Source organism: Emydura macquarii, unplaced genomic scaffold (genome assembly GCF_026122565.2).
Source record: "Emydura macquarii macquarii isolate MOO-44397 ecotype Brisbane River unplaced genomic scaffold, CSIRO-AGI_Emac_v2 contig_1946, whole genome shotgun sequence".
NCBI classification, from domain to species: Eukaryota; Metazoa; Chordata; order Testudines; family Chelidae; genus Emydura; species Emydura macquarii.
Window position 1 is genome coordinate 286,033 of NW_027132083.1, and position 16,957 is coordinate 302,989.

The 16,957-nt window shown below is 45.8% G+C and overlaps 1 protein-coding gene and 1 pseudogene across 1 annotated transcript; one reads left to right on the forward strand and one right to left on the reverse strand.

The window, feature by feature from the left end:
• Positions 1-16,546, reverse strand: part of LOC137159850 (olfactory receptor 52K1-like) — a 50,358-nt pseudogene extending 33,812 nt beyond the window's left edge.
• On the forward strand, positions 3,801-4,763 carry LOC137159840 (olfactory receptor 52K1-like). Its single transcript, XM_067558301.1, has one exon. The coding sequence runs from the start codon at positions 3,801-3,803 to the stop codon at positions 4,761-4,763; it is 963 nt and encodes a 320-aa protein (XP_067414402.1).
• Positions 16,547-16,957: the final 411 nt, after the last annotated feature.

Genomic DNA, 16,957 nt, shown 5'->3' on the forward strand with positions numbered 1-16,957 from the left:
CTAATTAATACCAGTTCCCTCAGCTCCCAGCCCCTTAATCATTTTTGTTGCTCTCACCAGTGCCATATAGAGGGAATAATCACTTCTCTTGACCTGCTGGCATTGCGTCTATTAATGCAGCCCAAGGGCACTGTTGACTCATATCCAGCTTCTTCTCCACTGTAACTCTCAGGTCCTTTTCTGCAGAACTGCTGCCTAGTCCATCAGTCCCCAGACTGTAGCAGTGCATGGAATTCTTCCATCTGAAATGCAGGACTCTTCACTTGTCCTTGTTGTACCTCATCAGATTTCTTTTGGCCCAATCCTCCAATTTGCTATGATCTCCATAGGCGTGAAACCTGATTGGAGAGGGCCAAGGAAAGCTGAGGAGTGAAAAACTACCAGTGCCGCTGCTCCACTACAACCTTCATGATTTTCTTCCCCAAGAACACAAGCGTACATGCAGGTCAGTTGTGGGACTGCCAACTTCTTAAGGTGGCTTCCTGCTGCAGAGGCCTCACAATAGCTTCCTTAAGGGACACTGAAATGTTACCTCCCTATCTCGGTTTCAGCCTCGTTGCGGCCAGTGTCACGCTGTCTGTAGTGGCTTCGGCCATCTGCTGTGCTGGGAGGGGCCCGGCAACACCATCTGACTGAATGCAGAGCAGTCCTAGTCAACAGGAAACCCATGTGCAGGAGTGGGCAGCCCCATCCCAAGCCCCTGGAGGCTGGGTGATTTCCAGCCGTGATTTCAAAGGCCCCCCTGGCTGCAGACCTCTGAACATTAGCCAGTCCACGGCTCTGATTAAATCCCCCCCACTCCCCATGTCCGTGTTCAAGACCCGAACAAACACCGGGGCAGGCCAAGCCCTGCAAGCCTGGGGCAAATGCGGAATTTGCCCCTACATGCATGGCCCTTTTAGTATGGCTAGAGCTGTCTCCCCAAAGGGGAAGTGGTAACAGTGGCGACTGTGTAGTGTTGGTGCTTATGTTCCACCCCAGAGCGGATGACATGGCTGCAATGGGTGAGTGGGTCTGTCTGGAATGAGGTTTGGGGGATTGTTCTGGATAAAAGAGGCTGTATATGTAATTATCCATCTCTTTCCCAAACCAATGCTCAGTTGTGTTCATATTCAAGCCCAAGCAGAACCCTAGACACACAGGGTGAGGCTCTGCACAGCATGAGTGCATTTTTGCACCTGCTCACTCAAAATTTGTAAATCCCCTGGTAGACGCATCATTAGAGGGGATTTGTACCCTTTCTGTGGACACGTGCAATGTGGCCCACACTTGCATACGCCCTTTTTGAGGGTTTGGCCCACATATTTTCATGTAGATGTAGAGATTAACAGATACACAGAAGGAAAGACAAGGGTTAATCTACAATAATCACTTACTGTGACTCCCTAGGCTCCAAGGCAAATGTACCGCTATAATGACCCATGTCTCTGAACTCCCATCAGGGGAATAAAGTCAGCAAGGTGTCATTAGAAGGCATAAATACTCTCATCCAGCTGATCAGGCTGAGTGGAGAGTCGTGCAGTCTGTGGATGACTGCAGCATTTGCAGAGAGTGAAGAAGACACAGAGTTCAGGTGAGCTGGGGTAGTTTGCATTCAAATTAATCAAGGATCTTTTTAACTAGGAGATTTTGCAAGCCATTGAAAATCTTAGGACAAATCTGCTGTCAGCCGTGCTGATGTAAAATTGGAACGATTCTGGATTTACACCTGCATAAGTGAGAGCAGAGTTAGTTTGGTCATTTAGAAGCGAACTGTTTAATTCTATCAAGAAAACAAAAACAAATCTATACTAAGAATCCACTTTTTGAAAAAATCCAGAGTGTTGGAGTTACACACCCATCCTTATTCTCTCCCCTTCTACAAATGCATCGTGAGAGACTCTTTGTGCTGTATCTGTGTCATCATGGGAGATTGCAGTCTCGGGGAATATATGTTGAGGGTCTCATACTGCCACTAGTGAATATTTCTGTTGCTGATATGAGGCCTGGGGCTATTCGACAATCTCATCAGTGATTTGGAAGTAAATCTAAAATCTGTGCTGATAATCTTTGGTAATGTCACAGAGTTCGGCAGAGTGGTGTATAATGATTAGCACAGGGCATTCCCAGAGAGCAATCTCAATGGTTTGCTCAACTGGGCTCACTTGAACATCATGCAGCTGATTACAACTAAATGCAAGACCATACAGCTGGGACCCTAGAATGTAAATCCCACTTACAGGATGGAGGAATATGTTTTAGAAAGCACTGACTCAAAAAAGAACTTGGAGTCATAATGGGTAATTAAAAATGAACGTGAGGTCATGTTGTGTAAGCAACTGCACATGAGCTCCTAGTGGTGCTGAGGACAGCAAACGCCATTCTTGAATGTATAAGTAGGAGACTATTGAGCTGAAATGGAGAGGTGTCCAGCTGGGAGAGACCATTACTGGACACTGCTTCTAGGTCCAATGTCCACACTTGAAAAAGCTTGTTGACAAATTGAAAGGAGTTGGGAAAATGAGCTACAAGAGTTATTTCAGATCTGGAAAACGTGGCTTACAGCCATAGGCTAAGAAAGCTCAGTCTATTTAGTTTATCCAAGAGAATGTTAAGGGTGACTTGATCACAGTCTTTAAGTCCACACACGGGAAGAGATTTCTGACTATAAAATGTTATTTAATCCAGCTGACAAAGGCAGAGTGAGATCCAATGGCTGGGAGCTGGGACCAGACAAATTCAGACTAGAAATAAGGCTCACATTCCTAGAGCAAGGCGAACTAAGACTTGGAGCAACATATCTAGGGATGTGGCTGGATCGCCATCATTTAAGTCTTTAAATGAAGGCTAGGTGCCTTTCTCAGCTCAAAGAGAAGTTATGGGCTTGTTGCACAAATCACTTGGTGAAATTCTATGACCTGTGGTATTCAGGAGGCCTGATTAGATCATTATTCTTCTTGCATTAAAATCTGTGAATCTATAATTATTTGATTGCATTTTTTTCAGTTTATAAAAGAGCTAAAACATTTTCTACAAATTGGATTAATCTGGGTTGTAGAATCTTGTAATATTTTCCTCTCTGTACTCCAGGAACTGCGGGTATGTCTGCCTTTACAGCGGCATGTAGAGTGCAGACCCTGCACACCAAAGCTAGCTCAGGAATAAATGGCAGTGTAGATGGTGAGGCTCTTCTTAGCCAAGCAGAGTACTGGCATGCCAGAGGTTTAAAGTGTTCACCCTACATAGCTCTTTGCACACCAAGCAGTGCTCCCATATTTACCATTTAGAGTCCTGCTGCCTCTTTTCTGCCAGAACCCTTAGCCACTGCAGCGATAAACTCCAGCCTGATTATCTTCCAGCAATACATTAACGATTCCAATGCTGTTCAGATCATCAGAGGTACCTGAGCTGTGGGCTAAAGGGGAAAGAGGCTAGTGGCAAGCTGACTCCGGTAGGGGGGCCTTTGCACAACACAGGGAGTGCTGCAAAGACCATCGCTTTTCCTGCCCTCTCTCTGCTGGAACCATTAGCAAGTCTTCTAAACGAAAGGCCTGGAGAAAAAGGCCCCAACCCAAAGCCTACTGATGTTAATGGAATTATTTCCACTGACTGTAGTGGGTTTAGGTTGAGATCGACATAATTTAGGTCTAAGACACATTTGCCCCTGACATAAGCAGAGGCTTCTGATAAACTCAGTGGTAGGTGCCCCCCCTCCTTCCAGAACTGACGGATCCCTATTATGTATCTAATTTACAGGGTCTGTTCATTCCATGTGTTGTGTTTTCTTGGAAGGACAGACACTGCTGTGAGACTTGCAAAAAATGCCACAGCAAGACAATCTGTCAACTGGCAACAGCGCAGGCTCTGATCCATCAGTGTTCTTCCTGAGCGGCATCCCAGGGTTGGAAGCCATGCACTTCTGGATCTCCATCCCCTTCTGCTCAATGTTCACTGTGGCCATTCTAGGGAACTTCACCCTCTTGTATGTTATGAAGACAGAGCCCTCCCTCCACAAGCCCATGTACTATTTCCTCGCCATGCTGGCCATCGTCGATCTAGTTTTATCCACAACCACCATGCCTAAAACACTGAGCATCTTCTGGTTTAATTCCAGGGAGATCAGCTTTAATGCCTGCCTGGTGCAGATGTTTTTTCTTCATTCATTCTTCTTCATGGAGTCTGGTGTGCTGCTGGCCATGGCCTTTGACAGGTATGTGGCCATCTGCAACCCCCTGAGGTACGCCACCATCCTGACCAATTCAGTGATAGCAAAGATGGGGCTGGCTGCTTTGGCCCGGGCTATTCTCCTTGTGGTCCCCGTGCTCTTCCTCCTCAGGAGGCTGCCCTTCTGCCTATCCCACGTCATCTCCCACTGCTACTGCGAGCACATGGCAGTGGTGAAACTGGCCTGTGCCAACACCAGCATCAATACTATATATGGGATCATCGCAACCCTCTTAGTCGTGGGGCTGGATCTGATGATCATCGCCCTGTCGTATGTCAAGATCCTAAGGACTGTGTTAAGCCTGGCTTCCAAGGAAGAACAGCTGAAGGCTTTCAGCACTTGTGTTTCCCACCTTTGTGCCATCTTCATGGTTTACACCCCAGTGGTTTTAACCTCAATAATTCACAGGTTTGGCCACCAAGTCGCTCCTCACATACACATCCTGATTGCCACTGTCTACTTCGTATTTCCTCCCATGATGAACCCCATTGTGTACGGTGTGAAAACCAAACAGATTCGCGACAGAGTGCGTCTCCTATTCCGAGGGAAAAACTTCTAGGCTGAACATTGTATGGAGTCTAGTACTGGGAAACCCATCAGAAATCTCCCCTCCTCCCTAAACACGTCACGAAAGTTACATCTGATCTTTCTGCAGCATCCTGGATATTTTTAAAGCTCTTCACATAATATGCAGTGAAGGGTCCGGGCATGCTGGAGTGGGATCTCCCTCTCCTTTGAATGGACTGCAGCATAAAATTCCCAGGCCCTGCCTGGGCTGTGCTGGCCAACATGGAAGTTGTACTTGGCTGTGGTCCTGCCTCATTTTTCCATCACTAGCAAGAGTGCTAGACTCCTTTATTCCTTCCATATAAGGACTGACTGACCTAGAAACTCATCCCAGGTCTCAGGCATCCCAATCTAGAGCTGAATCCACTAAGCCCTGCTGTCTACATGACCATAAGATTATTTCAGTTTAAATGAGATGATTTCATGGCTTGCACTGCATGTGACATGGTTTTTCCCTAGTAGCCCGTTCCCTACCCCATTCTCGGTCCATCCCACAGAACTTCAATACCATTCAGCACCTTAATTTTGGCTGAACTAGGGCTCAGTCGGATTCTTATAAAGTCAGTGAGCTGAAGAAGAACTCTGTCTAGCTCAACAGCTTGTGTCTTTCAGCAAGAGAAATTGGGCCAATAAAAGATGTTGCTTCCCACAGCTTGTCTCCTTAGGTCAGTGGTAGTCGGTTCTGTCACTGCAATGCGATCACCTTGGTGATGAGTATGAATTCGGATCACGTTTTACCACTTGTCACGCAAAAGGATCACAGATCTGGGTAAGAACTGTGGGGCTAGTGCTCAGATGAGACCAACTCCCACAATTCTTATTGTCTGCAGCGGGAGGTGAGTGGTCCCCGTCTGTCAGGATGAGGCCACATAATGGGGTTGGTTACACTTGAAAGGGTTGGCTGGCATAGCTATAACAGCAGCACCTTCTAAAGGAAATGTAGTTCATACCAGCATCAGGAGATCTTTTTTTGGTGTAGGTAAAGCTTCTCCCCAAATGATACAAACTATATTGTCAAAAGGACTTTTTTGCTGGTATAGATATGTCTACACAGGCATTTTTCCTGGCACAGCTATGTCTGTCAGCGGTGTGTATTTTTCACACACCTGACTGGAATAGCTGCACCAACAAAGCTTTGTAGCGTAGACCTGGCGTTTGCCATCGGGGTCTGGAGAATGAGTTCCTATCAAGTCTCTGTGCACTTTGAGGGCATGGGGAGAAGAGAGGTGAAGTGTTTAATCTTCATATTTCAAATATTTGTCTTTGTTCTTATGTGTTTTATGGGGAAACCTAACTACTCAGGGCGCCAGGCGTTTAGGACTGAGATAATGTGAGATCTGAGATGTTTTGATTTCCAGAACTAAAGAGGAAAATATGAGCTTATAAAATAATTTGCATTGTATATTAAAGGGAAAAATCAACAAGAAAAAAGCCAGAAGAAAAGTCTCCAAAAGGAAGGGGAGAGAGAACACATTAATCAAACATTTAAACAATCATGTCACTGAATGCTTCTAGTATCTCTGTGTATTAGAATGTTTGACATCTAAGTACGCTTGCTTCCAGGGTCTCTGCCTAGGATTCATATCAATACTACTGTCTGTCATATCCAGATTTACGTCTGACATAAGCACAGTTGCTTGCCTTTTGAAATGAAGATTTAAGCTAGTTAAATAAACTTTTTAGGCAACTTCTGACTTAACCGGTCACTGAGTCTCTCTCTTATGCATGTGGGTAAGATGACACCTGTCTAGCAATAAAACGTCTATGATCTCTTTTCACCCAGTTGATCAAAAGGAAAATGGCCAAAAGTATTCATGCAGGAAGAATCACACATGACTAGAAATAGTGGATGGAGTCACATCTCTGAATTGTAGTGAAACAGTTATAAGAGTTACCACCCTACCAGGCTTTGCTTCTCTTTACCGTAAACTTTATTGACTTTGAGAAAATCACTTGTAATTCACCAGCTTAAAAGCACCCCTTTTTTGTCCACTAACCACTGACACCTTCTTAACTTTAGAGGGAAGTGTCTAATGATGGAAGAGTGAGGAAAGGTGAATTACGTACAAGATGGGTGGGGTCTTCGCCTTTGAAAACAAAAGAAGAGATTTCAGAACTGACGAGGGGCTTTTATGAAACTTGGTAATGTTAGAACAACACAACACTGCTTTGAATTGTTCTGCAGGCCAGTCCAATGTGTTGGAGACAGAGAGGCTCTTGGCTAATGTAGTGCATTCCACACATCTCTCTTCTCTGGATTTCTGAAATCCACATCATAAACTGCCAACTGAACCGTAGTTAAATTACTCGGTCTCAGTCAAGGCATGCAACCTCAGCTTTGTATTCCACCATGTCCAGGCAAACTTCCTGAGTCTCTCAATGTGTCTTCAAATTCATATACAATTGTCATTTCCATGAGCCCTAGGTTCCTGGTTCTACTGTTGTTCCCATGTTTCCTGGTTCACAGAGCAAATCACCAGAAGCTGAAACAAAGAGCAGGCACGGGTGAGCACCGACTTTGATGATCCCCAGCAGAAATGGCCTCTTTTTCCTCCAGGTCACCCACCCGCAATATGTTGTACCATGCTCACCACAGCCTTCCCGTGATATCCTCCATATCCACCCTGTCATCCACATACAGTCTCCATATGGGGTTAGTTTCTGTATTTTTTTCAGGTTTCTAGCTCCCCTTTTTGGATTCTAGGCAGCTCAAGAAATACAACTGAAACCATTTCCACAGAGAAAGCCACTCCATCATGTGCTGAGCTGCCTGTATTCCCCCACTGCACCAGCTGCCCGTTACAAGCGATAAGAACAGTGACCATGAATTCAAACTTGCTCCGTCTGCCCCAATCACTTCCCCAGTCACCCAGGCTAAACGTTGGGCTTTCCCGCACACTTGGCAGGTTAACAAATGTAGGCTGGGTGGATCAAGGGGGGGAAGTATATACCAAAGTGACCGCATCTCATGAGGGGACTCTGCTGGCAGCAACCTCTGTATTAAAGGAGAGGCCAGTTTAAGCATCTCCAACGATCTATCTGTCTTCTAGGTTCTTGACTTGCTACCTGAAACTGTGGCAGCATCTTACAGGGAAAGAGGCTTCCTCTCAGGGTTTGTCCCCACACTGAGCAATAGTCCCATGGCAGCAAGTCTCCGAGCCCAGGTCAGCAGACTGGGGCTCACAGTACTGCACTGAGAACAGCTGTGTGGTTGTCGTGTTTTAGGCTCTGAAGCCATGGGACAGGGATGGGCCCAAGAACCCGAGCCAAAATATCTACACAGCTACTTTTAGTGCAGTAGCCTGCACTCCCTGAATCTGAGTCTGTTGATCTGGGTGCAGGGACTCATTGCTGTGAGATGCGTAGACGTACCCCATAGAACCAAGTAACCAAGTACCAGGCCAGTTGCAGTTTTACAGGTTAAAAGCACTGGTGTGACGTGTTCTCTGCATGATGCTCTGCCTACTTGGTGGGTGCATGTTATAGCGTGTGCACATGTTTCTGAACAGCGTAAATGAGCAGACCCCAGCCATGTACATCGCAGTCATCTAACCCCCTCGGATAGAGGGTGCAAGGTCCCACAACGGAAAGAAAGGGGCACATGTTTCTAGGCCCAGACAGCAATAATCTCTCCTGGCCACTGCCGCTTTCTGAGCGGGCAGCAGTAGGATCCTAGCGTCTGACTATTGTACCTCCAGCCACCACTGACACTGGATGCACTCCCTCGGCCATGAGACTCATAGTATCTTTTCCTGTCCTTCTGACTAGCTCCCTCTTTCCTGGACTGAGCCTCAGCCAGCTCCCGGACTCAGACAGATACTGGCTGTTCCAGCCCAGTGCACCTACTGGGCTGGGTGTGATGGAGCTGTAGAAGTGGGTGTCATCAGTATATTGAACACTACAGCTTATGTTTCCCCATCCAGCAGCTTCACGTACACTCTGTCCAGGAGAGGGGACAAAATAACTCACCTGCACTGTGGGGCATTAGAATTACTGCAGGAAACTGTCCCCTGGAACCTCCCCCAGAAGGAGGAATGCTGTCTCATTCGCCTTGCTAGGGACAGATGACAACCCAATAAAACTTCATGGTCAGCAGTGTGGAAGGTTCCTGACAGCTCCTCAAGAATCAGTCAGGATACTGGATCTTCACCATGCATATTCTGTACCATACATAGGTGAGAAACCTGATTGAAGAGAGCCAAGGAAAGCTGAGGAGTCAGAAATCACCCAAGCTGCTCCATTGCAGCCTTCCTGATGACCTTCCCCAAGGAAAGAGACCTTTCCTTGCTGCAGAGACCTCACAATAGCTTCCTTAAGGGTCACTGAAGTGGTACCTCCCTATCTCAGTCTCAGTTCTCTGGGACCAGTGTCACCTTGTCTGGAGCAGCTCACGACTGGGAGTGCCAACCTCAGGGCAGGCTGTCAGAGAACAGGGCAGACACCCCAAACTGGTGCTGTCCTATAATGGGATTTAAGCAATCCAATAACAAATGTGAACTCCTAGATCACTGTAATGGTCTTACCATGGAGTCACAGGCAGTCCCCGTGGGCTCTCCTGTCTAGCTTGCCACCCAGGCAAGCTGGACTTAGTGATAAATGATTGCTTACACCAAATATCACAAAATATTCAGGTTGCTTCCAGTCCCAAGAGACCAGTCACTTACTCCCGATCAATTGGTATCTCAGATTTCACACCAAAGATGACACTGGTAGCAACTCCTATAGTAAACTAATTAAGGATTAATTAAGTAGGGGGAAAAATAAAAATTATTTAGAAGTCAAAAGAAACAAACATATACACACAAATGAGTTTCTGTCTATGATTCAAAAGGTGACAGAGACGTAGTAATCTGTCAGCACTAAATGTCTTTTTAGGGTTTAACACAGGTCAGCTATAGGGCTCTCTGCTTTTTTGTTTCTTAGCTACAACCCTTGTAAGAGTCCAAATAGCAGAGATGATATATATTCATGTAAAGTATTTTGATTTCCCTCTTTCAACATTCCAACCAATGGGGCGAAGCCTTCTGTATGTACTTCTTCATCGTTGGGTGAGGCAATTAACAAAGCTTTTGTCCTATGATCTCCCACTTACTCAAGATGTAGTTGTCTGTATGTCTAAGTACAAACTAGGGAAATACCTTCACAGACCAGTATCTGGAAAATTAGTGTAGTCTTCTGGGCCTGCTTTTGGGCCTGCTTGTCTGCCTGAAAGTTATGGTCTTTTAGATACACATGTAAACAAAGAACAAAGACATAGTGTGTGCCTCTTGCCTACGCACAACCAGTTGGGTTTTCCTTGTTACCGTAAGAAAGATAAGGGATGTAGCTAAAATGTTTTGAGGCGTAGTGGGGCCTCTTCAACCCAGACAACAGAACAAGGTCAAGCAACTGGCAGAGCAGCACTTCTCAGCTGCCCCCTTTATATGCCCCTTTACACCTCATGAGAATAGAGTTAACTTCTGAGCAGGCCGGGTCCAAACAGCACTTTCAGCTGCCCCCCTTATATGCCCCTGGACTCTGTAGGGTAGGCAGAGCAGCACTTCTCAGCTGCCTCCCCCCTCACTCTAGAATTATTCTAGCATTAACCCCCCTGATGAGCAAACCCCATAGGATTGTTGGGCACTCCAGGGATCTTTGGCTTAGGTAAAAGAAGCGTTACTGCAGAGAAAGACAGGGAAGCCAAGAACACAAAGGAGTAAATGAAGTTTGGAGAGAGAGAGACTGGCAACCAGCGTGATTATAACAGTTAGTTTATTGCCAGGTATATAAAATTTATGATACTAATAGTGATACCATACAAGGAGAGAAAAACAATCAAATGCTTACAATACAATACTACACAATTACAGTTGGGGTATTGGAGAAAGCTAGCCCAGGTTTGATTACAAAAGTAGAAAGTTATACCTGGACTAAGAGAGAGAGGGAGAGAGTGTTGGGAGAAAATGGGGGGTCTCACCACTCCATGAAGCTCAGAGGTTCCCAGGAGACAGGCCGCTTTACACAGGCAGATACACAGGCAAAGCTTTTGATACGGTTTCTCACAGTATTCTTATCAGCAAGTTAAAGAAGTATGGGTTGGATGAATGGACTATAAAATGGATAGTGAACTGGCTAGAGCATAGGGCTCAACGAGTAGTGATCAATGGCTCCATGTCTAGCTGGCAACCGGTCACAAGCGGAGTTCCCCAGGGGTCGGTCCTGGGGCCGGTTTTGTTCAACATCTTTATTAATGATCTGGAGGATGGGGTAGATTGCACCCTCAGCAAGTTTGCGGATGACACTAAGCTGGGGGGAGTGGTAGATACCCTGCAAGGTAGGGATAGGATACAGAGTGACCTAAACAAACTGGAGGATTGGGCCAAAAGAAATCTAATGAGGTTCAACAAAGAAAAGTGCAGAGTCCTCCACTTAGGAAGAAAGAATCCCATGCACAGCTATAGACTGGGGACCGACGAGCTGGGCAGCAGCTCTGCAGAAAAGGACCTGGGGGTAACGGTGGATAAAAAGCTGGATATGAGTCAGCAGTGTGCCCTGGTTGGCAAGAAGGCCAATGGCATATTGGGCTGCATTAGGAGGGGCATTGCTAGCAGGTCACGGGAAGTGATTATTCCCCTCTATTCGGCATTGGTGAGGCCGCATTTAGAATATTGTGTCCAGTTTTGGGCCCCCCAATACAAAAAGGATGTGGACAAGTTGGAGAGAGTCCAGCGGAGGGCAACCAAAATGATTAGGGGGCTGGAGCACAGGACTTATGAGGAGAGGCTGAGGGAACTGGGCTTGTTTAGTCTGCAAAAGAGAAGAGTGAGGGGGGATTTGATAGCGGCCTTTAACTACCTGAAAGGGGGTTCTAGGGAGGATGGGGCTAGGCTGTTCTCGGTGGTGGCAGATGACAGAACAAGGAGCAACGGTCTCAAGTTGCAGGGCGGGAGGTCTAGGTTGGACATTAGGAAAAAGTTTTTTACTAGGAGGGTGGTGAAGCACTGGAATGGGTTACCTAGGGAGGTGGTGGAATCTCCATCCTTAGAGGTTTTTAAGCTGCGGCTTGACAAAGCCCTGGTTGGGATGATATAGCAGGGGTTAGTCCTGCTTTGAGCAGGGGGTTGGACTAGATGACCTCCTGAGGTCCCTTCCAACTCTAATATTCTATGATTCTATGATTCTATACCCCAACATGATCAGTCAGAGAAAAGGGAAGTTCCAGTGGAGCTGATGCAGCATTTGGATCGAGGCATCAGAACCCGAGGTTTGAACTTGGGTAGAGGTTTTTGTAGAACACCAGGTTTGTTTATAGGTAAACAATGTCTCAAGGAAGTATCCCAGAGTGGTTTTCCTTATGCTGGACCATAGGAGCTGATCAATCCCGGCTATGGGCAGTGTACCTTGAGGGAGCTCACAATGCAATCAGGCAGATTCAGTGTTTTGGAGATCAATAGCTAGAATGGTCTGATAACTGCTGGGTATGTGAACTGTGGGTTCATTTACATCAGGAGCAGAAATCTCCCATCATGCACTGCATAACAGCTTTGCCAATCCCAGAGTTAAGAGCAGTTCCTGCTTTGGAGCTTGGTTCTCCATTCAGTATGCTAATTCTTGATCCATCTTCGATGTAGGTGAGGCTTCTGTTCTCCATTCGATGTGCTAATTGAGATGCCTCCTTTTTACATGTTTGATGAAGATGAGGCTAGGGGAGTTGCCTTAATCCTATTACCCTTGTTTGGAGGGGTTTAGGTGTGTTTCCCGCTGCCTTTTCAATGTTTTTGGTTTCTGATTCAAGCAGAGGCTGGGAGGGATTCAGGTGAGCCAGAGAGAGTAGGGGTTTTGCACCCTGGTTCCCCAAGAACACAGAGCTGACAGGCAACAGCTCCAGTATATCCATCACTCCCCCCAGTTTTGTGTCATCTGAAAACTTGCTGAGGTTGCAATCCACTCGAACCTCCAGATCATTAATGAAAATGTTGATTAAAACTGGCACCAGCACTGACCCCTGGGGCACTCCGCTTCTTAACGGCTGCCAACTAGACATCGAGCTGTTGATCATCACCCGTTGAGCCCAAAGAAATCTTTCTATACACCTTACAGTCCATTCATCCAACCCATACTTCTTTAACTTGCTGATAAGAATACTGTGGGAGACTGTATGAAAAACTTTGCTAAAGTCAAGGTATATCACGTCCACTGCTTTCTCCACATCCACAAAGCCAGTCACCTCTTCATAGAAGGCAATCAGCTTGGTCAGTCATGACTTGCCCTTGGTGAATCCATGTTCACTGTTCCTGATCACCTTCCCCTCTTCCAAGTGCCTTAAAATGGATTCCTTGAGGACCTGCTCCATGATTATTCCAAGGATTGAGGCGAGGCTGACTGGTCTGTAGTTCCCCAGATCCTACTTCTTCCCTTTCTTGAAGATGGGCATTTTTTCCAATCATCTGGGACCTCTCCCAATTGCCACGAACTTTCAAAGATAATAGCCAATGGCTCTGAAATCACATCAGCCAAGTCCTATTTTCCAGGAGATAGAGCAACAGAATTGTACAACCGGCACTTATGGGGCTCTAAACTTAGTCCAAAATGGTTTGGGACCTGTCTGTGCCCCAGATTCCATTCCTGATAGCAAAAGCTCATGGTAACTTTACTCTTTAACTTCACACACTGTAACATGCATCCACCAGTTAGGCAGAACATTGTGCACAGAATACGCCACACCAATGCTCCAGAATTCGCCCTGGCTGCTGCTGACTTTCTGCAGTTCATGATGCTGCTTTTAACCTGTAAAACTGCCACTGGCCTGGTACTTGGTTACTTGGTTTTCTGTGGGTACGTCTACACAGCTCACAGCAACGAGACCCCACACCTGGGTTGACAGACACAGGCTCGGGGAGCGAAGGCTACTGCACTAAAAGTAGCTGTGTAAACATTCAGCCCAAACCACGACGTCCACACAGCTGTTCTGAGTGCAGTACTGTGAGCCCTAGTCTGCTGACCTGCGCTCGGAAACTTGCTGCCACGGGGCTATTGCTCAGTGTGGAGACAAACCCTGAGAGGTGGCCTCTTTCCCTACAAGATGCTGCCACAATATCAGGCACTAAGATACCAGGGTCATGGCAGCAAGGCAAAAACCTAGAAGATGGATAGATCATTGGAGATGCTTGAATTGGCCTCTCCTTTGATTCGGAGACTGATACCTGAAGAGTCCCCTCCATGAGAGGCAGTCACTTGGTATACACTTCCCCCCTTGATCCACCCAGCTGGCATTCGTTAACCTCCCAAGTGTGAGGCAAAGCCCATCTTTTAGCCTGGGTGAAAGGGGGAGCCATGGAGGCAGATGAATCAAATTTGACTTGAGGGTCACTGTCCTTATCACTTGTAACCTGTCAGCTGGTGCAGTTGGGGAATACAGGCAGCTCAACACGTGAAGCAGTGGCTTAGTCTGTAGAAATGGTTTCAGTTTTATTTCTTGAGCTGCCTAGAATCCAAAAAGGGGAGCTATAAAACTGAAATAAATACAGAAACTAAACCCATATGCAGACTGCAGGTGGATGACAGGGTGGATACGGGGGATCTCACGGGAAGGCTGTGGTGAGCATGCCACGGCATATTGCGGGTCGGTGATCAGGAATAAATTAAGCCAATTCTGCCATTAAGCCATCGTCCAGGGCAGCTCTGACCTGTGGCTGCTCTTTCTTTCAGCTTCTGATGATTCGCTCTGCCAGCCTGGCAGTGACACAGGAAATTTGCCTAGTCATGGCAGAATTGAAAGCTGAGATTGCATGCTTTGATTGAGGCCTTGTAATTTAGTTACAGTTCGTCTGAAGTATGTGATTTTGATTTCAGAAATACAGAGAAGAGGGGTGTGTGGAGTACCCTACATTAGCCAGGAGCCTCTCAGAAGAGTCTCCAATCCACTGGCCTGGCCCACAAAACAATTCAAAGCTGTCTTGTGTTGTTCTGACATGACTAAGTTTCATAAAAAGCCTCGTGAGTTCTGAAATCCCTTCTCCTGTTTTCAAAAGAGAAAACACCATCTTGTACATTCGTTAAACTTTCATCTACTTTCCACCACTACACGCTTCCCTCTAGAATCAAATTGGTGTCACTGTTTAGTGGGCAAAGGAAGGGTGTTTTTAAGCTGTTGAGTTACAAGAGATTTAATCAAAGTCAGTGAAGTTCACAGAAAAGAGACACAAAGTCTGGCACGTTGGTAAATCTTGATATCTGTTTCAAGACAATTCAGAGATGTGACGTGTGCTCATTCTTGCATGCATATTTTTGTCATATGTGCCTTTTGACCAACTGGATTGTATGTTTGTAATCTACAATTTTTAATAATTACATTTACAATTAGAGACTTCTTTCAAATATATATGAATATTTATAAGTCTTTCCAACATAATAGAAAGAAAGTAGTATACATGTTTAGAAGCAAAGTAGAAGTTTTAAAACTACATTCCAGGTTCTGTGTAAACGGACAAGAGATCATAGACGTCTTGTTGCTATAGAGGTGTCATCTTAGCCACATGCATTAGAGAGACACTGAGTCACTGATTGAAGTCAGAGGTTTCTTAAAGAGTTTATTTAACTAGCTTAAATCTTCACTTCATAAAGCAAGGAAGCACAAATGCTCACGTGAAGCATAACCCTGGAGATGACAGACAAAAGCATTTATATGTATGCTAGGCAGAGATCCTGGAAGCAAGCGTACTTAGATGTCAAACATTCAGATACGCAGAGATACTAGAAGAGTTTGGTGACATGACTTGTTTAAGTATTTGATGAGTGTTCTCTCTCCCCCTTCCTTTTGGAGATTTTTCTTGTGATGTTTTTCGTGTTGGTTTTTCCCTCTAATATAAAATACAAATTATTTGACAAGCTCACATTTTCCTCTTTATTTCTGGAAATAAAACACATCTCAGATCTCACATTCTTTTAGCCCTATACACTGGGCTCCATAAGCAATTAGGTCCCCCCCACCCCCCATCAAAACATATAAGAACAAATACATATATAGAAATATTGAAATTCTGTTGGATTGAAAGAGAAACTAGAGCCTGCTAGAGAAACACCATGTCAAACTCATTGTAACCCATTAAATCATCTAATTAGAACGGAAATAATGTCACTGTCATAGAGGCAGCAGGGCTTAGTGGGTAGATCTCTGGACTGGGATGAGTTTCTAGTTCAGTCACTGGGCTGCTGGGTGATGTTAGGCATGTGCTCACAGAAGGAATGGGAGATGATGTGGGACCGGCAGAAGGGCAGCTTCCAGAGGAGGAAGAGCAGAGGGGACGTTAAGAGAACAGCCCGGGTAAAAGCAGCCAGTCCGATCTTTGCTATCACTGAATTGGTCAGGATGGTGGCATACCTCAGAGGGTTGCAGATGGCCACGTACCTGTCAAAGGCCATGGCCACCAGCACACCAGACTCCATGCTGGCAAACGAGTAAAGGAAAAACATCTGTACCAGGCAGCCAGTAAAACTGATCTCTCTGGAATTAAACCAGAAGATGCTCAGTGATTTCGGCATGGTAGTTGCAGGTACAACTAGGTTGATGACAGCCAGCATGGTAAGGAAATAGTACATGGGCTGGTGGAGGGAGGGTTCAGTCTTGATAACATACAGGAGGGTACAGTTCCCTAGAAGGCCCACAGCGAACACTGAGCAGAAGGGGATGGAGATCCAGAGGTGCATGGCTTCCAGCCTAGGGATGCCAGTCAGGAAGAACACCGATGGATCAGAGTCTGTGCTGTTGGAACCTGACAGGTTGTCTTGTTGTGGCATCTTTTGCAAGTCTCACAGCAGTGTCTTTCCTTTCAATAAAACACAACACATAGAATGAATAGATCCTCTAAATTAGATACAGACAAGGGGCCAGTCAGCTCTAGAAGAAGGGGATGCACCTCCCGTTGAGTTCTTCAGGAGCCTCTGCTTATGTCAGGGATGAATCTATCCTACACCTAAATTATGTCGGTCTGATTCAAAGTCTATTAAAGTCTGTGAAAATAATTCCACTGACACCAGTAATGTTTAGATTGAGGACTTTTTCTCCAACCCTTTCCTTTAAAAGACTTGGAAATAGCTGGAAAAGAGATTATATTTGCAGCGTTCCTGAAGCTCAAAATATTTTGGTCTTATTGGACCCACAGCATGGTTGGTATCGTTAATTCACTGCTGGCACGTATTCAGGCTGAA